Genomic DNA, 22,130 nt, shown 5'->3' on the forward strand with positions numbered 1-22,130 from the left:
TGACATGTGGTCACCTTTCTCTTGCCTGGTAAAGCCCCCCAGGAGCATAGCCTCCAAACCGAGCCTGTTGCAAGGCCCAGCCAGCAGAAGGTGTCAGGAAGAAAATATGTTAGTACCCATAGCAAGAGGGGAAGCCAGGGTTCCCCCCACAGAGCAGATCCTGGTAATGCTATGGAAACTGAGCCTTGTTAATGCAGGGCTCTCCCAGACACCACCTCAGTGAGCCTTGGCATGAGCTTTATAGGCACATTCTCCTATTTTCAAGCGCAAATCCAGAAATTATATTTGCAAGCCCTATACAGGGCCACCCAGAAAGCCCTGCCCACTGACCCTATAAGATGTAGGTGCTCATTCATCTTTGATTCACCTACTTATTTATTTATTTGCAAACAGATGTTGAGTTCCTAATATGTAAAAGGCATTTAAGAGTAATAAAATTCCAGGGACCTTCAAGAACCATTGCTCTGTAGTGAAGGAGACAGGTGCTCAGAGAGATCGTTGCAGTGGTTGGTTAAGAAAGGTTAGAAGGAAGATTTGAGGGTGTAACAATTGAGAAGGTGGCCAGTATCAGAAGGGCATCGCAGGACCCAACAGGTCCCCATGTCATGTCTCTTCCTGTCTCGCACTCAGGCTGAGACTCTCCACAGTTCATGAGCCCAGCAGCACCCTCGTGGTCCTAGAGTGGGAACACTCAGAGCCTCCAATCGGGGTGCAGATTGTAGATTACCTCATCCGTCAGGAAAAGGTCACTGACAGGATGGACCACTCCAAAGTGGAGACAGGTGAGCCTCTCCAACTTCATGGGCTCATCTTAATCCATTGGTAAAAAGAAGAGAAAAGGAAAACGTCCTGCCTCCTGGCCTATGTTCTGGGTCCCCGGTGTCCAAGGGCAGTGCGGGGGTGGGGGTGGGGGGGCGGGGGGGGCCGGAGGTGGGGAAGCAAGAACAGCCATCTCGTCCATTTAAGAGTTTTTGCATGGTGAGCATCTGACAAAGTCTTGTTTTGATTTTGTTTTTCTTTTTGTTTATTAAAGAGGTGTCCATTTCATTGCCTCTAGGCACACTCACAAAGAAACAACAATACAGTACGCTAGTTATCCTAGCCCACAATTAGGAAACAATTCTGTGCTAACCACTGCCATGATTACAGGAAAAAAAAAATTCCTTTGCTAGTAACCCCCCTCTGGGCAAAAGCATGCGCAAACAGATGTGCTTACCCCATGTCTTGTCCTAAAGCAAACTCTGCAGTTGTCAGGTCCAGCTAGAAGAGGGACGTCTTCAAGAAGTGGAAACACCCCATGAACAATGTTCCATGCCCTAGTATTTTGCTGCCTACATGTAGGGAAAGGTCAACATAAATCATCCCTAAAACCTACGCATGAGTGTGGTACCCCACAGGATGGTGGCGTCCACAGTCTGATGCAGGGTGAATAAGCTCTGCGAAAATGGTCAGCGAGGCTGGGAGACATAAGCACGGCCTTCAGGCATGGGGAGCCGTCTCCTGCTTCCTCCCAAGGCCCTGTCCCTGATGCACACAGGTACTGCAAAGGGCTGGCAGGGACCATTGCCCTCAGCAGCTGCTCCCTACCCTTGCCAAGAACATTTCATGAAAGAGCTCACACATGTGTGTACATCTTGCCGTAGTTGTGTCTGAACTCACTCCGGACAAATGGCTCTAAATTGATTAAACATGAAACAGAAAAGAAAATTCCTTCTAGGTCTTTTTTCTCTACTAGGAATTTGAGAAGACTGGGGACCAAGCAGTTCTAATGTTAAGTTCTCATTGAACTGATGCCATCTCCTTGCTTGGCCAGCACTCTTTCTCATGGCCTTTTCCATTCCTTCCCCTCCCCCACCCGGAGCAGAAACAGTACTGAGCTTTGTGGACGACATCATCTCCGGAGCAAAGTCTCCTTGTGCCATGCCTGCTCAGGTGCCAGACAAGCAGCTCACCACTATCTCTCTGATCATTCGATGTCTGGAACCGGACACCATCTACATGTGAGTGACACATGCCTGCCTGGCTTTTCCTTACCCTGAACGTCCCGAGGCTCTGAGCTCCTTCCTTTTTGTGTTTGAGTTCCTTCAGAAACTCAGAGAAATATTTTGAGTTTCTCAAGTCTTACCCTGATCGGCGTTATAGAGAACTTTCTAGGGACCGGAAAGGGAGGATTAAGAAAGACAAGAGAGCCCCATCCTTCAAAGAGTTTGCAACACAGAAAGGAAATATACAAAGAGCTAAATTTAACATCCGATAGGAAGACATAGAGGCTAGATAGAAGAACAAGGAACATGTAGAAAGAGAAGGGAAAGGAAGGGCTAATTCTAATTAGAGTGGACATCACTCACTTGGGTCGTGTAGAATTTCGGTATGTAGAGTGATGTGGGAAAAGGCAGAGCAGGCTGAGGAACCAGCAAGGGCAAAAGCAAAGAGGCATGAAGGTGAGTAGCAAGTAGTCCAATCGAGTGGAAGCAGATGGTGAGTAAAAGGGAATGGAAGAAAGTGATTCTGGAAAAAGAGACTGAATACTCTAAGTCAAGGGAGATTATTAATTTTTTTAGATGAAATAATAGAATAGCAAGAACTCAGCTTTAGAAAGCTAGCTCCAGTGACGTTGAAATAGTTTATAGAGGTAGAGATGGGCAGCATTTTTCTCCAAGGATAATATGGTGGACTCCTATCTCATGGCACTTGGAACAGCCCTGTTCTCTATGGGAGTGCTTCCTCATTTCTCCCTGTGTTCCTGGAACAATAGTAAAATAGTTGTGAAGCAGAAACATTAAAGACGCTCTTGTGAGAGGAGAGAGGTTGAGGGAATCTAAGTCATGATGGGAAAACAGGGAGGGCGGGCAAGGCAGAATTCCTGGTGATGTAGTTCTGGGACCTTTTGACCCCACTGGTATGAAAAACAGTTTACAGTTTACAGATGAGGTCACAGGAATAGAGTCAGAGTAGCCAGAATAAATCATCTCCATTTCCACAGGTAAAGAATTCAAAGGTGAAAAGCACTAGAAATGTGAGTGGCATTGACTGCAAGATGAACGAGATGCTCAGGCTGAATGGCTTCCATCTTGGAAAGAGTTGTAACTAGGGAGCCATACTAGTAAAATATGTCAAGACAAGGGATATTCTAGAGGAGCTGGAAAATACAGAGCAATGGAAAGGATGGTTCCACGACAAGGGAAAGCTGACCAACTTAGGATTTTTAGCAGCTCTCTTGCTATTGGGCAGGTGTAGCCCTTTATGAGGAGGGGAAATAGGCAAAAGGAGGAAAGATTAAGGACGGTGCGGTAAAATGCCTCAAACTCAGTGAAACTGGAATTCTCACTTATAATAAGAGCTCCCTAATTCCTGTCACTAAGTCACAGCTGTTAATTAGGACTTTTGAAATTCCTGTGAACCAGCCCTCACCCATCTTGGGACCCTCCTCACGTTGGCCTGATTTGGCCACATTTCCTGATCAAAGCCCTGAGACTGATACCTTCTCCCTCTCTGCAGTCTTTGGTGAACTTCCAGCATTGCCCTCTTAAGTCTCGTAAAGCACCAGCTTTCTGTCTGTGTTGACGATGAAGTCAGAGTGCTTGGGGCGGAGGGAAGAAGCCGCCGGCTAGATGGAGCTCCACTAGGTGGCGCTGCAGATCACGCGAAGAGAGCCTCCGAGGGCCTGGGAGAGCCGGGCCTCCTTGTAGCTTGAAGCCAGACCTTCAGAGCCTGGTAGGAGGACAGAGCCCCGGATTAATTGCTGGAAACACATGGCCCCCAGCCTGGTTCTGTTTCTAAGCACTAGTCATTGTAAGCAGGATTGCAACGAAGTTTCCTTATCATTAAAAGGGAGGGTTCGGCCTTCACTTATGGGGTGCTTACTGGGTGCAGGAGCCCCTGGGAACCCTCGGGGACCCTGTGAGGTTGGGGTCTTGCTCTCATGTCATAGTTGAGGAAACTGAGTTTCAGCAACACAGAGTCGCAAGCTGGTTGTCTGGGTTGTGGCGGTGGTTAAGAATTGAATCAGGGTTTGCGTTTTCTTCGCTGACTGCTTCTCACTCCGCAGCCACTCCAGGCTACCAGAAGGATCTAGCCGCATGATCTCATTTCCTCACGTGAAAGCGTGGAGCTGGCTCTTCACCTGGGCTCCACAGAGGTGGAAGGGCGTTTCAGCGTAGCTGGCTTATTTTGTCAGCCTGTGCGATTGAGAGAATTCTGGGTCCACAGTACAAAAACATTTAATTCCCTGGTTGAAAGGGATCTTAAAGTGTGTCTGGTTCGACATCTTCAGTTTACAGAGAAGGAAACTGAGGCCCGAGCAGAGAGGTGACTCCCCTTCTAGCCCACGCCCCTCGTCCCAGCCTGTGCTCACAGGAGGAACTACTGCCTTTGGGAGCGAGCGGGAGCCGACGGACAGTTCGGAAAAGGGGAGTGGATGGGGCGCCTGGGTGGCTCAGTGGGTTAAGCGACTGCCTTCGGCTCAGGTCATGATCCTGGAGTCCCGGGATCGAGTCCCCCATCGGGCTCCCGGCTCAGCGGGGAGTCTGCTTCTCCCTCTGACCCTCCCCCCTCTCATGTGCTCTCTCTCATTCTCGCTCTCTCAAATAAATAAAATCTTTAAAAAAAAAAGGGGGGGGAGTGGAACTTGGAGCCTTCAGCAGAAACCGCCACACGTGCGCAGGGACGCGTGAGAGTAGCCCACGAGGCAGCCAGCCCTGGGCACGGGGGCCAGAGTGCTCCTTGCACACCACGTTTCAGGAGCCGGAGCCAGGCTTTGTCGGTTCTCACTCACACACACACCCTCACACACTCTCATATCCCCCCACACTCTCACGTGCGCGCACCCTCACACCCACTCACGCACCCTCTCACACACACACTCTCACACCCTCACACACATTCAAACACTCACATTCACACTCATACCCCGCCGCACACTCTCTCACACACCTTCACACTCTCTCTCACGCTCACTTTCACACACCCACACACTCACACCCCACACACTCTCTCTCGCTCTCACACCCACACACCCCCTCTGTCTCACACGCACTCTCACCCTCGCTCTCTCACACACCCACACACACACCATGCAGGTGTCATCACAGACTCTAAGGACGAGCTGAACAATCCAGCCAGGTGGCGGTGGAAAGGGCCCACAAGTCTTGGGCGAGGCGGCAAGCGTACTCCCACCATTAGCCCTCCGGCTGGGGAGTCAGGCTTCCCTCTCCTGTCCTCATTCCAGCTCACCTTCTTACTGCCCTACGAGTGCTCGCCGGTGGAAACCGGAATGCTGACCATGAACGGAGCAGTCCTTCCCCACGAAAATATGGAAAGTGCCCCCTGGGCTTTGGTGGTCCATTTAAGCTGGCTGCTGTCAGCGTCCCTCCAGGGCCTATGGGGCCGGCCCGCTGAGGAAGAGCTCTTAGGATAAGGACCGTCTCTGCTCAGGAGGTTAGGGGGAGCAGCTTCTTTCCTAACACCTTGCTTTGCTATTAGAAATAGTAGGGCTCAGGACCCTAACTTTTGTACTAATTGCCCCGTCAGAGTAATGTGAGAATTCACTTAAGCACAGGCATTTATTTTCATTCCAGCTCGGGATCCGATCGAGTTAGTGAGGAGCTTACCACGAGGAGGGCACACAGCGAAGCTGCCCGCAGGAGTGGGGGCAGCCGGGGTGGGCGTTGTGGGGGGTCACACGTCCCAGGCTCCCGGGCACCGAGGCAGAGGGTCCCTCTGATAGCCAGTTCGGTGCCTGAGGCTCAGGACATTTCTCATCTCAGTCCAGGGACTCTGCTAGAAATTAAAGGGCCAAGTAATGGTGGGTCACAAAAAGTGGCTGGAGCCCAGCCGCAGACTGTCTAGGGCAGGTGACGTTAAACAGACAGGTGGGCAGCCTCACATCAGGTTGCAGCGCTGGCCGTGCTCAGGACCCTGGAAGGTGGAGAGGAAAGGACAAGGCAGAGCTGTCTCACAGAGGATAGCACACCGGGCGGGCTGGATCGCAGCCACAGAAACCAGGCCAGGGACACAGGAGCGCGGGCTCAGACACGTGGGTGGGGAGGGGCAAGGAAGGAAGAGAAGCCCCGGTGCGGGGGCCCGCCGGCGCTAGCAGCAGGGTGCCCGTGCACTGGTGCGGGAGAGAAGCGGCTTCCTATCTCCCGACTCTGGTGAGAACTGCCTGCCCCCGGTGGAGTCAGGGCAGAGTCTGCCGCAAAGATGAGGTGGCCCACCTCTGGAGGGGGGAGTCGGACCTCCCACGCATCAGCGTCTCTTGTGAGAGAGAGGGGTTCACTCGGACCTTAGAGGTCGGTCCCAGCACGGCTTGCAGGATGGTGGCCATCCTTCGAGGCTCTCATTTCTCTCTCCCTAGCACTCCTGCTCCATGGTGGTGACAGAGGTGTGTGTGGGGGGGAACCGTGTCCATGTGTGGGAACCCCAGACGGCAGGCGCAGGTCTGCAGGCTGTCCTGGCTGCCTCTGGGCCCATCCCTGAGAACCTTAGCTCAAGAGAGTCTGGAGTAGGTAGGCAGAGGAAGGAGTTGAGACCTGGCCTGAGACCCGGGTTGTAGGACAAGACTCAGGAACAGAGCAAGGTTCCAGACAGATGCCCCAGCTTCAGTTTGGTGGCCTCAGCCACAATTCTAGAAACAGTACATACCAGCTGGGCCGATCAGTTGTGTGGGAGGACCAGAGATGAAAACATTTCCGGGGGGCGCCACTACTAGGGATCCAGGCAGCCCCTGGGAAGCTGTGTGGGGCTGGTGTGATGCAAAGAGCCCACTCAGACTGAGGAGGAGAGAAGAGGAGGTGGCAGGGAGAGAAACATTGCAGGGTGCTGGAATTTGGTCGCAAGGTCAGGGCGGGATTTCGTACCAGGCAAGAAGGTAGATCTGAACCAAGGAGGAGAGGCCAGTGGGACGAACTGAGCCGCCTGGTGTAGGGAGGAGGGCAAGCCCAGTGCTGGCCCAGACCTGCCTGACAGCCAGGAGGCCAGGCTTCCCACGGAGTCCCCAGGTGTGGTCCCGGCCCTGCCCCCAGGCATGTCATCACATTCTCAGCAGCCGGGCTTCAAACCCAACCCGAGTTCTGACCCAGGTTTCTACTCCTTCCCTCGGCTCCGGTGCCATCAGCATGTAAGTGGCATCAGACTCACCTAGAAGGCTTGTGAGAGCCTGCCTCAGTTGGTCTGGGGTTGGGCGGGAGAGTTTTCATTGCTACCAAGTCCCCAGGTGATGCTGATTCTGTGGGTCTGAGGGCCCCACGTTGAGAACCCCTGCTCTGTGCCCTGGTGCAAACCCGCCCCAGCTCAGCATGGCCATCAGCCCGGGCCTCAGCTTCTCTCTGCTAATGACGCCCTCCCCCGTCTGCCAGGTTCACCCTGTGGGGAGTGGACAACACCGGACGGCGCTCCAGGCCCAGCGACGTGATCGTGAAGACCCCCTGCCCTGTGGTGGACGATGTCAAGGCCCAGGGTAAGTGACAGCAGAGACTGCAGAGGGACACCCCAGGGGCCTCCCCTCGCCATGACGGAAGCGAGATCTAGGGAGTCAAACAGAACAACCTGGGGTTCCACGGGGAAGGGGGAGAATTCAAGGCACGTATCTGGGAGTACTCCACCTCGGCCTCCGGCAGAGATCCTCATGGTATCCCATTATCTCACACACTGGGGGGCAGGGAGCCGGGAGGACACACTGGCAAAAGCCCCGGGCACGCACAGTAACACACGAGGTGCTTAGGTACATGGTGGAGTCCCGTGACCTTTGCCTTTGGGATTCCTCTCTTCATATGTGTGTGTACATCAGCAGAGTTCTTTTGAATTAAAACATAGAAAGGCTACAGATGTGGACATCTGTGCAAACAGCACACTTGCGGGAACTCCCTTTCCTCCCGATGCCCCTTGGCGGGTCTTGATAGTGTCCCCTGCTCTGAAGCTTAGCACATGCCATCCACAACCAGGATTTGGCCATCTTGGGCATCCCTTCCGCGCGGCTCTCACACCAAGAACAGGGCTCCGACCAACCACTGTGGGCTCTCCAGGGACTGATTTGCACTTGAGCGGACACATGGGCCATCGCAGAGAGCTCAGGCATGCAGGTTTCAGGTTTCCTTCCCTTCAGAAAGGGAAACAGTGTGGCCAAGCCGATTGCTGGCTCCTCACGTTGCCTGAGATGGCTCCTGACTCCTGACTCCTGACTCTCCAAGTGTATCAGGCTGCCCATGAGGGGCACAAGCCCACAGCGATCAAGGGGTGCACACGGTGATGCAAGATCACAGGGGAGAGAGTGCCCAGACCTACCTTAACTAAAATCACCAATGTTGTAGCACTTTACAGCTTCTGGAAGGATTCTCACATTTATCGCCTCATTTAATGTGTGGGACACTGTTCTTTTCAACTCAGGAATCTGATCATATTAAGACCCCTTCTTAAAACTCTTTAATGGATTGCCATTCTTCTTGTGACAAAGACCAAAATACTTAACAGACACATTAGGACCTAAATGAGGTGACCCTCGCCCACTTTTCCAGCCTCTTCTCATCCACTCTCCCCATCGATCTCTGCCTTTCAGCCTCACTGCCTTTCTCAGGTCCTCCACACCATTCCCACTCCTACCACCGGCCCTTTGCACATGTCCGTCTCATTACCTTGAACACCCTTCACCCCCACCCCTGATTAACTAACTAGCTCCTCTCAGCCTGCAGATTTTGGGTCAAGTGTCCCTTCCCCAGGACAGTGAAGAGGTCAAGGGCAACTGCTAGATGTTCTCACAGTATCATGTTACTTTACTTCAGCACATTCATCTCTGTTATTAGAATCGTGTGTTCAATATCTACCTCACTGGACAGTGAACTCCAGGAGAGCAGAGTCTGGTTTGGTTTACTCACTATTGTGTCCCTAACACTTAGAAGGAAGGCAGCATGGTGACTGACTGGTTACAGACAATCTTAGGCTCTGGAGTCAGACCATCCAGCTTCAAATTCCTGCCCTGCTATGTACTTGACCTTGAGCAGTTCACTTCACATCATCTCTCAGTTTACTACTCTATAAAATGGGGGAAGGGATAATTGTACCCTACCTGATATGATTCTAGTAAGAATTAAATGAGTGAATTTACAGTATTTTCTTAAGTGCCCATCCCATAGTAACTGTTCAGTAAATGCTAGGAAGGATATATTCTAACATCATGCCCCTCGTAGTCAACCTGATACAGCAGGAGTCAGGGGACATAATGATTTCAGGGGTACCAGCAATGTGCTTAGCCACAATATTTCCCTGATTGAAACTGGCTCAGCCTAGAATTCCAGCATCAATGTTTCTGTTAATTTGGAAATGCTGCCACTAACCATGCAGAGTCTGCTTTCTAATAGGGACCCAATAAGGATTTACTGAATGGATAGAATACTGCCCCCATTGTATAGATGCGGAAAATGAGATGCAGAGTCGAGTGAACAGCTGACCAGGGTCACAAAGTGAGCACTGAACAGAGACAGCACTCAGACTCATTATTTGACATCAATTCCCATTTTGCCCACGATGTTAAATCAGATATTTAGAAGGTCATTGTGTAAAAGAGTGAAAACCTTTCTTTGTCTCTGAATGAAAAAAAGACCTACATTAAAAAAAAAAAAAAAAAAAGAGTATTCAAGTTAGGTAGAAAAAAAAAATTCTCCTGTTCAGGATTATTAGAATCCACTGGGACGTTCCAGTGGAGTGGAGACCTTTACGTATAAGACAGATGTGCTTCTCCCCGGAGTGAGTGCTGCCTGGCTTATAGGGTATGGACCAAATGACTTTTGAAGGTCTCGAAATCCCTTAATGAAAGCAGAGTCTGGGGTTGAAAACCCTCAGATGAGAGGCTGTCTGGAGAGGTCCCCTGGTACCCTTAGGTCATCATCTGTTGATTTCTTACTCCAAGCCAGAGAGGAGCAGGTGATGAGAAGGTGCCCCAGCTAATTCTGTTTTGGAGAACTTGCTTGTGTCTTTGCCGGCCACAGTAGGCACCTTGGACTTGCCTGCTCAATAGGCAGCAGGCTGGTGGTGGGGCATCAGGGAGGTGATGAGCAGGTAGATTTGCTACCTGCAGAAATAGATGGACAGACAGCAACTCTGGAGTAAAGAGGGGTCAACATAGAGTAGTGTGCCTTGGAAAGACCGCTATTCTGTTTCTCTGTGGGGCTCCTTTGGGTTAATTCCAGCCCCCAAAGTGAATCAAGATGTGCTTCCGCCCACGTGGGCTCCCCGACAAAGAAGAGTATCTGAAATCCCAGCGGACCAGCTGGGCACAGAAAAGTCAATTTCATGCTGAGAGAATGAGGTAGCATCCCCATGTGCTTTTGCTCTTCCACCAGGAGGGAGTCCTGTACAGGGCAAACGTGCAGGTTAATGAGGTGGACTCATTGAGGGGATCCTCACAAATTAATACAGTTCTAGCAGCTCTACCGAAAAACCATATGCTTTGCCTCCTTCAAACCCAAATGGTGATCATAAATATAACTTACTTGGGTCTGAGTTTAAACCTGACAACAAATGGGAATTAGCTTTTAAGTGACCCAGAGGATGACCTCAGCTCCTAATGATCCATCAGGAAGCCAGACTACTCCTTATATGAATACTTTTCCTAAACCAGATACTTTCTATGAAGAATTTTACCACATCATGACACTAAAGCCACTGAGCAAGTGAGTTGCCACCCGTGTTCTACTGAGAGCGTCCTTCCCGGGGAAGAACAAGCTCGTGTCAGTGATAAGACCAGCCTCATCTCCGGGCAGGGGCATGGCCTTGCAAGAGTTCTCTGTGAAGCTTCGCGAAGAGAAGGCCAGCTCTCATCCATCACTCCCCCCAGCATCCATCCTTCTTTCCTGATGCCAAACATAAATTCTTGTCCCTTCCTTCCTCTGGCACTTATTGAGCCCTGGGATTAGATACTACAGAAACAACAATAATTGGACTCAGAATTTGTTTTCAAAAACTGTGTAATCAGATTTCATAAATGCACCAAATCATACCACACATATTAAGCCCCGACTAAATACCTGGTCTAGGCATTAGGGGGCAAACCCCCTGCCTCCTGGAGCTTAGATTTCAGCATGGGGGACAAAACAAATAGTAAAACAGATAGTAAAACAAATATTTCAGATGGTGATGAATGTTATGGAGACTGACTAGCAGGGAAATGGGATAAGCAGTGCACAGGGCAGCATTTTAACTGGCGTGGTTTGGGAAGAGGGTGAAGAAGGAAGACACAAAGATACCCTGGGGAAGATCATTCCAGATAGAGGAACAACAGAGATGCCTGGTGTGTTTGAAGATGGGAAAGGAGGCCCCTGTGGTGGCAAGGGATGGAGAAGAGAGAAGGTGGAGATGAGCTCCCAGGGGCCCAGTGCAGGGATGGGGACTCGGCCTGGGACTAAGCAGGGAAGCACTGAGCACTTCAAGCAGAAGAGGGACATGATCGGGCTTAGCATTTCACAGGCTCATTCACCTGCTGTGCTGAAAGCGGACTCCAAGTAGCAGGTCCAGTGGGGAGCCAAGGCAATGGCAGGGACAGAGGAGAGAGGATGCTCATGAGAGAGGTGGCGAGAAGTGGTTTGGTTTTAAATTATTTTGATGGTAGAACCAAAAGGATTTGCTGATGGCTTGGAGCAGGAAAGAAAAAAGTCATGCCAAGGCAGGCTGAGCAGAACCGCCTAGTTCAATGGCTTGGACTGTCCCCCAGCAGACCCCAGCATCCTAGATGAAGACACAGAAGAGGCCAAGGATGGAGCAAGATGGTTGAGGGCACAGGCCATGGGCCCTGTGGATTATGTCAGGTAGAGAAGGATGTAGATACAGAGCTGATGCCCAGAGGGAGTGGTGGAGCCAAAAGACCTGGGGGCTGAAGGACAGATCTGATGGAGGGAAGTACAGGAGGCTTGAAAGGAGGTTGTGTTCACCATATGTGGTGTTGGGATTTACTGTTTCAAAGCTGGAGAAGGTTTCAGACAATGACTGACTCTTGGCAGCTGGGGGGCGGGGTGGGGTGGTTCTAGTCTTAAAGAGGTCTTTCATATGGACAGTGAATTCACCCAAAATAGTGATGAGAAATGAAGTGGAGAATGAACGAGATGCCAGGTTTTTCCACGGATGTAGAAGAATGGCCAGGAAGTGAGCTGGGGGAAATAGGAAGAGGCAGGTGAGTTTTTAAGGTGGGGGGACTCTTACATATATACACAGAGAACAGCAAATTGTTTGCAGGAGGTCAAGAGAGGCTGAGGGCCTGGGGCATGGGAGGATTCCTCTGTGTGGACGAATGCTTCAGGCAAGTTTCTGCCAACACAGGGACACGGAGGCAAGGAAGAGTGTTTGCCAAGGTCAAGGATAAAGGGAGAGTTGTTTGCCATATTACTGGTCCCAGAGGAAGCAAGGAAATTCTTGAGAGAATGAATTCATATAGAGCAGTGGTTCTCTAAGCTGCAGCAGCATCACCTTGGAACTTGTCAGAAAGGCACGTTCTCAGGTTCCATCTGAGACCTACTCAATCAGGAACTCCAGAGGGAGCCAACAATCTGTGTTTTCACAGGCCTTCCAGGTGGAGAATCAAGTTTGATTCCTGAGGTTGAGAGTCACGGGTGTGAAGGTAGCACAGACCAGCCTGGGGAGGGGCTGCACAGGGAGGGCGGACGGGCTGGGGGTGGGAGAGGGGACCTTGTGGTGTAGACAGTGCCAGGAATGATAAGGATCATTGCCCTCAGGTTTTCATAGGGAATTCTGTAGTCAGTTACTTTACTGTGGGGACAGACTAACGTCTCAGCCCTCCCCACCCAGGAACTAATGAAAATGGTGACTTAGGACTTCCGTTCAGGGGATTTTTGTTATAGCATCAAGGGAGGTTTTAGGTAGTGTGGATGCCTCCCAGGGTTCTCATTTCATAGTAAATTTTGTAGCCACTGCTGGGGTATAAGAAAGCTTCCTTCTGCCCCGGAGTCACTCCTCTCATTCAAATAAGACTATTTGCCCCAGTCTCTTGGACTCCCATGTTTCAGTGTCTCTCTCATGGCGTTGGGGAAAGCATGATCTCCTGGAGAACGAGTTCCATTAATCATCATCATAAATAATAATAATAAAATAACATCTCCTGGTTGTCTGGTTCTCCTCTCAACTCATCTTACTCCAAATACTGTGGCTTATTTGCTCTTTTCAAATACACAGCCCAGAGGCTGGGAGCTCTCTGCTGGCCTTGCTTCTCCCTGGCGTGCTCTTCCCCACAGAGTCCTGCAGCTCATCTCCTCCCTTCCTCCCTCCAGCTCTCGGCCCCAGGGTTGTCTCTTCAACGAGACCTATCACGGTTACCCTGCTTAAAATCTCAGTGTCCTACCCAACACTCCCATGCTTCCTTCTCCTGCCTGACTTCCTGCCACTTCCTCACAGAGGATATTGTATTGGCGATGTATATTGCTTCCCGAAATGCCTCCTCTCACTAGACTGTAAGTGCCTCAAGGGTGAGGAATTTTGTCAGTTTCTCCCCGCGGTAGCCCAAGTGCCTAGAAAAACATCGAGCCCGTGGTAAGCCCTCAGGAAAAATTGTATTGAGTGAATGAATAAAGGTATGTTTCTTGGGTCCAGACATTGTGCTGCAGAAAGGCTTCACATTTAATGTCATTTTTAGTCTCACCCTAATCTTGGAAGGTGTATATCATTCACCATCATTGAACAGAAAAGGAAACTAAGACCCAGAGAGGTTAAGTAAGTTGTCCAAAGCCACACAGCTGGTGTGGTAGAGCCCACCTTCATATATGTCATGGCGTCAGTTCTTAACCACCCTCTGGGTCTGAGGGCTTCAGTCCCCACCCTGATGGTTTATTCTGCTGCCTGAGAGGTACTGCCTCCCTTCTAATAACTAATAACTCAGCTTTCCTTTTCCATGTTGGGGCCACGTCTGTAGACTCCCCGCCATCTCTCCACGTGCATTTTAACTATTCCTGAACATCATGTATTTTAAAGACAGGGAAGACAGACCCCTATTTTGGATAGCCCAAGACTTCTATGAAGCTGAAAACTGGGTAAAATGATAACTAAAAATATCTTGTGTTCTTTTCCATTCTCTGAGTTAGTGACTTCCTGAGATGCCGTTTAAGCTAATGAAATAATATCTCTAAATTTTTGCAGTGGAAATAGGAGGAACCAGAAATACTCATGCACTAGGAACCTAGCGTATATCCTTCTGAATATAGCATCCCATTTACTGATGTCGGCTTGTAAGCACACCCCGGAGTTAGATTATCTTGGTTTTAGGAGGTTTATGGTGGCTCCCGGGCCTTTCCCACCTGATCTCAGGCACACGTGCTGCTGCTAGTGGGAAGCATCAGCCTTCTCTAGCTAGATATTACCGTCGTGTTATGAGAATAGTAAATACTCCGGAAAACACATCCTCAGCCGTCTCTGTTCCTTGGCAGGGATAGTTATAACCAGGGCCCGGGGTCTGGGATGCTATTCCCATCACTAGAAATAGGAACAGAGAGGCATCAATGAAAAGCCTGGGAAAAGGAACCCCAGACCTTCCTATCTGGGTTCTGGTCTGATCGCCCACATTTTTCCTCCCCTGGTCTTTCATCTCTCAGTACATGTACTACTCCTCCAGTTGAAAACAACACAGCTCTGAGAATAGTCTCTCTGCTTCTGTCTGTCTCAACTCTGGGAACAAGAGGTCCCCTGCATACTTACCAGGACTCCCTCTTACTTGGCATCTATGGGCCAACGAGGACAAGTCCTCTACGAGAAATAGTCACCCCGGATTTGCATCCCGCAAGACTCTGCCTCCTATATCTTCTTAAATTGGCCAAACACTACCATCCCCTGAGCACTGGTACAAAAGAGCAGTGGAAGATAGACATGGTTTTAAATCTTGACTCCAGCCCCCGTTGGCTATATGACCTTGGGTAGGTGACCTGGCCTCTCTCTGAATGTCCTCGTGTGGAGGAGAGGGACATTCATATCCATCTGGCAGTGTTGGTATGAGGATTGGAGTTCACATATGTGAAGTTCTTGATAATCAGTAGGCCATTAATAAGTAACTGGGGATACCATAGATCTTTATGTTCTAAGGCACCATCCACTTTATCTCTTGATCCTATTTCAACAACCTGAGAATTTAAAAATCTTGAAAATCTAAATGGATTTCTGAACCAAAGTTATTTATAATGCAGTTAAAGTGCTGGCTACAAGAGTTTGGTTGCTAAAGGATTGGTAGAGCCTGGGATGGAGAGATATCACTGGAAAGATCATGAATTACATTCATTTAACTAACATTTTTTTAATCTACTATGTTGTATGGCCCTGTGCTAGCCACTCAGGACATGGTAGAAGTAAGCTCCCGTCCTCATAGGCAATGGGCAAGATAGAAAAGTAAGGAAATCATTGCAGTGTCTGGACAGAGTAGGGGTAGAAATTTTCTTCCTTCCAACCCAGAAACCCCTGCAACAATGACTTTGTAATTACCAACAGCCCAGAATTCACTTGGAACTGTGACAAGGAATCAGGTTGCTATGCCTTTTGGCTGACCAGGGGGTCAAGCGGGCAAAGTGCTGGCTTGGGAACCTATAGACTTAGTTTCTTCATCCCCAGATTAAACACTGGATCGGAGGCAGAGTTCTGCTCTACAGATCTCAGTTCCCAGCTGTTGAGGAAGGAAATGTGAACAAATCTACTCTCTGACAGGTTTAATATGAAAACATTTAATGATAAAGTGCTTCAAGCTCCATAGGAAAAAATGCCAAGGCTATACAAATTCATTGCCACTTTGCCACATCACCAAGTTTGGTGTTAGCAATGTACGCCTTGGAGGAGAAATCTAAGAGTTATAAATTAAACTGAAAGATTACTCATTTGGAGTGCAGGATGTACTGGATTCTGCTTCTGTGTCACCACCCATCTGCAAGCTTGTCTTCGTACCTGGTCTGGGCAGCCCTAGCGAAGGCTTTGCAGTCCTGCAGTAAGTGGAGGGGGGGGTTGCTTTTGGGACTGCGGCCACTCCTCGTTCTTCATGTTGCTCAAGCATCACCTCACAGTGCTTCCCTCCATCCCTGAGCCAAATTTCTGCCCCCCTAGGCTTCCCTGTGCCTTTGTAGGATCCACTTGGTACCCCGGCATCTATGACCTGGAAGTGCAGGGTTGCTAATGCCTCATGTGGGGCAAAAGTGAAAAGTCCCCACAGAGCAATCAGAGAGGGGAGCTGAAGATAAAGTCTTCCATTCCCCCCTTGGATGGCCCGGTGGGGATCCAGCAGCTTCCTCCCCTGCAAGGCACACCACCTGCTCCTTAGCACGCCCTCTACATCCCCCTCAGCCTCCTTTCTCACCTCATTTCCTTCTGTCCTCCGTCCAGCGTCCCCGGGACTGCACTTGCCAATAAAGTATTCCTCTGACATCTTTTTGCCACAGGCACTGTATTTTCAGGAAACATGGGTAAAGACAAAGAATATTATAACTGAAGTTGACCTCAAAGATATTTATTTGAAGGTTTTCATTTTTTAGAAAAGAGAGCAACAACCAATGGGGCTGAGATAAAAGTGAGTTACTCAAACCACAGTCTCCAGGCTTCAGGTTCAGTATTCTTTAAGCAACATCACACACACATACACACACACGTATACGTGTAAATATGATATGCACACATCTCCATACATGTACACACATATATGTTGTGTGTATATATACATGTATTTAAAATGCTATTTATTTGCCTTTTCTGCCCTCCTCAGAAATAGCAGACAAGATCTACAATCTCTTCAATGGCTATACCAGTGGGAAGGAGCAACAGACGGCCTATAACACCCTCCTGGATCTGGGTTCCCCTACCCTACATCGAGTCCTCTACCACTATAACCAGCACTATGAGAGTTTTGGAGAATTCACCTGGCGGTGTGAGGATGAATTAGGCCCCAGGTAACACAAACACCATTGCCTTTTATAAAGACGTTGGCTCTTTGCAATTCTGTACACTGTCATACTGCATCCATGGATTCACAAAGATTTCCTGGGTGAGCTTAGGTGCTCCGAGAAGTAAGTCCTGTGATTTTATACAGCTCAGTTCATATAGATTAGTTTGGATAAGCTGTATTTAAGTAGGGAAGTCATAAATACATTTCCTGAACTCTGAAAAAATCTTTGCCCTTGACCTGTTTTACCCACCTCTTTATCATGCTGACACAAATGCTAAAAACGGTAGGAGCTGTGAAAGAAAATTAGGAATTTTATTAAACAGGTTATCGTTATCCAAAACTATTTATTGTGTATGAGCTTTGCATATACAATATGCATTATATAGACATGTTTTAAGCTAAATTGCACATCCTTTGGAAAGACAATGTGGGGGTGGCCAAGATCCACCTTGACATCTATGTTGGCCAAAGTTAGGACAGTATAGTGTTTCCCAGAGTTCCCTGGCCCCAAGGCTATGACTTTTCAATACTCAATACCCACTGCTTTTAGGTTCTACAACACAGATAGCATTCTTGGAAAGAGGAATTGGAAGAATGTGTACAGTTACCACCTTCCTTTTGTTTCATTCATCATGGCTACATACTCCTGCTCTGAGAAAAACATTTTGGTGGAAATGCTGGAATTATCAGACAGATTCAGTGAAAGAGCCTTCCTTGAATTATTTAGGAATTCATAAAGAAAAAAAAGGGGGGAGTGCATGGACTATTTTTAGGGGGGGAAAAAAAGGAAAGCAAATGAAGACAATCAACACAATGGAATTCTCTGGCACTTAAAGAATTCTTGCACTCCTGCCAAGAGGCTGCCCGAAAGTATCACCCAAAAGTTGTTCCATCTATCTGACTGCTGATCGAACTGGAGGGAGACCCAGTGTCAGTGTGCTTCTCGTCACCTGAAATTATAAACTCTCCAGAAGACCATTGTTCAGGACATTCCCAGGACAGGAAATTCTCTTACTTTTGAAAGGAGGAGAAAGTTTAGGATTATCTTCCGAAATGTAATGATTTCATGTGTAAGTTTAGGAAGAATCTCTTTGCATTCCATAGATTATTTCCTGCAGTTATTATAAAGGTTGATAGTCCTCAGGCAAACAGATGCCATGGCTGTGGACCAGGACACAGAGGGAAACATATAAGGGACTTTTCATTGGCTTTGTCTCAGTTTCAGGAGAAAGCAAACCCTGGGTTACAAAGTAGATATGTATTAAGATATGTCCTCTCTGTTCCATACCTTATTACTCCTGTCCTCATAATTACTTATGCCTAATATCCCCTCTCTCTGCTTCTCTCCCTAGCTCCCTTTCCCCCCACCTGACTCTGCCCCCCCCCCCCGCTACCTCCCTTCTTTTCTCCCTCCTTCTGACATTTATTGAGTGTATATATACAGTTTTCGGTTAGGGAACATAAATGTCACAATTTGAATAGCACTAACATTGCATATATCATCTTGATTTCCAAGGGCATTAGGATTGCTTTTAAAATTTCTCTCTTGTAACTCAAGAGTCAGAAGGAAAATTCGTTAATAAAGAAAGTGAGCAGGGGAAGAAGTGTGGATCTCCCTGAAAAGTAAGGCGTGCTGCTGACTTGACATTCTCTTCCCAGACTCTTCTCCCTGGAGACCCTGGCATGTGTGATGCTGGTTTTTCAAGGCTCTGTATTAAAAGACAGTGTGTAATTTCATTAGCTTCTGGAAATCAAGTTTTACTTTCCAGTGTCATGGGGAGAACCGCAGGAAAGGAAAAGCCCTCTGCCTTGAAATGCATCCACCACCTTTGGAGTTGGTCATAAGCGTGAACAGAAAAGGTTCTGTGGGCTACACACTCCCTGGGAGCAGGCAGAAAGGACCCCCTCAGTTCAGTTAAATCCATTCCCTTAACTTTCATGGAGGCCTCCAGATCGACTTGAGGGTTGAAATACTTTGACAACAACACTGGTTGTGTTGCTGCTAAGAAAGAAGAAATCCACAGGCTCTGAGATGATCAAGTGCAGACCCAAATTAATTATTTTTTTTAAAGTGACCTATGAAAGTAGCCACAAAATCTCCATGGGCTAATCAAATCCTTTCTTTTCCTGTGTCCTTGTCTTGAGGATGATGCACATGCTGCCCTCATTCTGCCTTTGCTCCCTCTCCCTCCACCTTCCAAGAATTTGTCAACAACTAATGACATGTAGTGGGATAAATTAAGAGGAAGGGCCACCAAAGTCCCGTTGATGACGACTTTTGGAAGCCTGCTTGGCCAAACCACAGAGGCAAATAGGAGGAGGAGAGACCATCTGCAGGAGATGCTATGTAGGTGGAAGGCAGAGTGTTTGACTTCCTCTGACCCACCACTGAAGTGGGAGAAAATACGACTGCCCTCCGATAACCTCTCACTCTCTCCGCCCCCGGACTCCGCTGCTGAATCTCCACACCTTTCCTCCAGGGTCATCTCTGCCCCTCTCAGGGCGTCCTCCCAGGAATGCGGTGAGGTCACCCCCTCGTGGTGGTAGTCACGGCCAGACAGAAGGGGAGGAACGAAATGAATGTGCTCATTGTTCTTTGAAAGGTCATTCTCCACGGAGTGCAGAAACTTCCATTTTCTGGAAAGAATCAGTGACCGAATTAGAAAAGAGTTGGTTCTTCACATGAGAAGTTAGCCGAGCAGCTGATAAATACTGCAAGGGATGCTGTTCATTGAGCTTTTTCAGAACTGCATTTTACAGGAGCTCATTCAAAGAAGAGAGACTTTGTGGCTCTCTGGGCACTTAGGGGTTTGAAGAACAGGAGGGACGGAGCTGAGTGAGGGAGGGAACGCTGCTCTGTCGCTCAGAGCCGGTGAGGTCTGACAGCTGGACGACAGGAGCCCCTGTCTCTGACACTGGCAGTGGGCACAGGGAAGAAAGCTGTGCACCAGCAAGACGACTGTGGGGACAGCCAACTTCCCCAGGCTGCACACAGAGACCATCGTCTCTCCTGTTGGCCCGGAGGGATCACTGCGCCCCAGCATGTGCGAACTTGGAGCGACCTCGCTCTCCTCTGCTTCTCTTTCCCCCTGGCGATCTGCGACAGCCCTCCTCTTTCCCCCCTCTCTGGATTGGGTCTCAGTGGCCATGGCCGCCTGGCTTTCCAAGGGAGAAGGCAGAGTGGAGCAGGGGACCACCTGAACACGAATCAGGTCATGTGGGCCTCTGAGAGTCTGCGTTTCCCCCCAGAAGGGCCCTGTGTCAGTGCGCACAGAGGGCATTGTTGTCTTCACCCATATTTCGCTGTCGCGCCCTCCATCCGGGCATAATTAGTTACATTTGATACCCTCCAAGGCTCAGTATATCAGCTGTTTCTGCTTAGTTCTAAAATAGCCTGGAAAAGGGAAATATTCACTCAAACACATTATTTGTCATTTAATGATGGTAAATTGCTGGCTGTAAAGAAAATGGATTTGATTTGTCTTTCAAAACTGCCAACTCTATGATTTTAAAAGGGCATAAATTCCCACCAAAATAGTAGTTATTTTCTTTTCTTTATTTTTCCTTATGGCTTTTTTTTTTTTTCTCTCTTTTGCTTGGGTGCCTGTCCCACTTTGCACAGCCAGACTGTTCTTGCATCCATCCGTCCATCCATTTGCTAGACAGGTATTTATGAGTTCTGAGTGCCCATGATAGAACAGGAAGCAGGACACACCAGACTCTGCCCTCTGGGAGTTTTAAGTCTTACTCTAATAGTGCCTATGCGCCTTTCCCAGCCTTCTCTTCTTTCTAATCTAAGTATCCTCCGTGCTCAATCCATAGGAAAGCTGGCCTCATCCTTTCCCAGCTGGGGGAGCTCAGCAGTTGGTGCAATGGCCTCCTTCAGGAACCCAAGATAAGTTTGCGACGAGGCTCCCTTAAGTACCTGGGCTGCCGCTACAGCGAGATCAAGCCCTATGGACTCGACTGGTCAGAGCTCAGCCGGGACCTCAGGAAGACATGTGAAGAGCAGACCCTGAGCGTCCCTTACAACGACTATGGGGACAGCAAAGACATCTAGCACCACGAGGCCAGACGTGGCTGCCAAAAGGAAGCAGGAAGCAAGGAGAGGAACATCTGGGTTGGTCTGTGGATTTTTAGTATTTTTTAATGGAACATTAAAACCTCTAAACCAGGGAGAGGCAATATCTAAACCAGGGAGAAACTGATCCTTGCTCCCTGTGGAACTTCTTTGGTATGATGTTCTCCATCTGCATGATCAGTAGACCTGCCAACCAGCAGCCTCATGCAGTGCCATTTCTCTTTAGGGGATTACTTTGGGGCTTGTTTTATAGCTCATTTGTTTCATTTATTTATTTTTTTTTCCCAAGAGGTTCATCACAATGCTCAAGAGTTCTGCCATGCTTCCCATGAAAGGTCTATCAGGTTAAGGCATCCTGGGCTCACTGAATCCCTGAGTCCATTACAATTCGGGACAGAAATGAGGCCAGAATGTCGCCAGACTGGCCTCAGGCCCCAGCCACAAGCATTCCTCAGGAAGCATCTCACTCTGGGAGCCTAAGCTCTGCTCACAGAGAAAGATGACAATGGGAAAATCGGGAGGGTGGCCTCTGTGTAGCCCTCATGGTCCTCCCCCCCCCACCCCAGGCCTCCCTACTGCTCGATTCACACCTCATAGGTGAACTGAGCCTCCACTACGGGTCCCAGCAAGTCGTTGGGATTTTTAGGTCCTCACCCATTTTAAGACAGGATTGGGATGAAATCTCCCTCTGGCGGATCTCTGCCTCTCCTCCAAACAGTGTGAGATCTTTAAGAGGAAACAAAATGCTACCTGTCAAATGCACCTTCCAAACGGTCTATCTGGGAGACTAGTTAGCAGTCACATTCTAGAGAAGAAGTAGGGCTGATTGCTCTAAAAACTCCTGTACCTCCAGGATGAACTTCTCCAGACCACCAATGTATCACATGCCTGGATTCTCTTTAGGATGCCCGCGTCAGTCTCCCGGGACAACGCCTGCTCCTGTCAGGGTTTCAGTGAACTAAAACAATTACTGATCACACACACACAAAACTAACGTCCATTTCTCCCTTGCTAAATTTCCTTAATTATTTTGCTGGTTTTGCAAATGCTTTGTTCTTGTAGGCGAGCCCCCTGATGGCAAGTAGGGGCATAGCCCTTTCTTCTGCCCCGCAACCCTAGTGTTGCTGTCACAAGCAACACTAAGTGGTGTAA

General features: G+C 48.9%; 1 protein-coding gene across 2 annotated transcripts in view; it reads left to right on the plus strand.

Moving 5' to 3' along the window:
• Positions 1 to 21,914, plus strand: part of ASTN1 (astrotactin 1) — a 306,052-nt gene extending 284,138 nt beyond the window's left edge. For both annotated transcript variants that reach the window (XM_027613431.2, XM_027613432.2), the window contains exons 19-23: positions 631 to 782; positions 1,865 to 2,000; positions 7,356 to 7,456; positions 16,718 to 16,901; positions 20,720 to 21,914. In XM_027613431.2, coding sequence (XP_027469232.1) covers positions 631 to 782; positions 1,865 to 2,000; positions 7,356 to 7,456; positions 16,718 to 16,901; positions 20,720 to 20,957 — 811 coding nt within the window. In that variant the 3' untranslated portion in view covers positions 20,958 to 21,914. The remainder of the gene's footprint in view (positions 1 to 630; positions 783 to 1,864; positions 2,001 to 7,355; positions 7,457 to 16,717; positions 16,902 to 20,719) is intronic.
• Positions 21,915 to 22,130: the final 216 nt, after the last annotated feature.

Source organism: Zalophus californianus, chromosome 10 (genome assembly GCF_009762305.2).
Source record: "Zalophus californianus isolate mZalCal1 chromosome 10, mZalCal1.pri.v2, whole genome shotgun sequence".
In the NCBI taxonomy this organism is placed as follows: Eukaryota; Metazoa; Chordata; class Mammalia; order Carnivora; family Otariidae; genus Zalophus; species Zalophus californianus.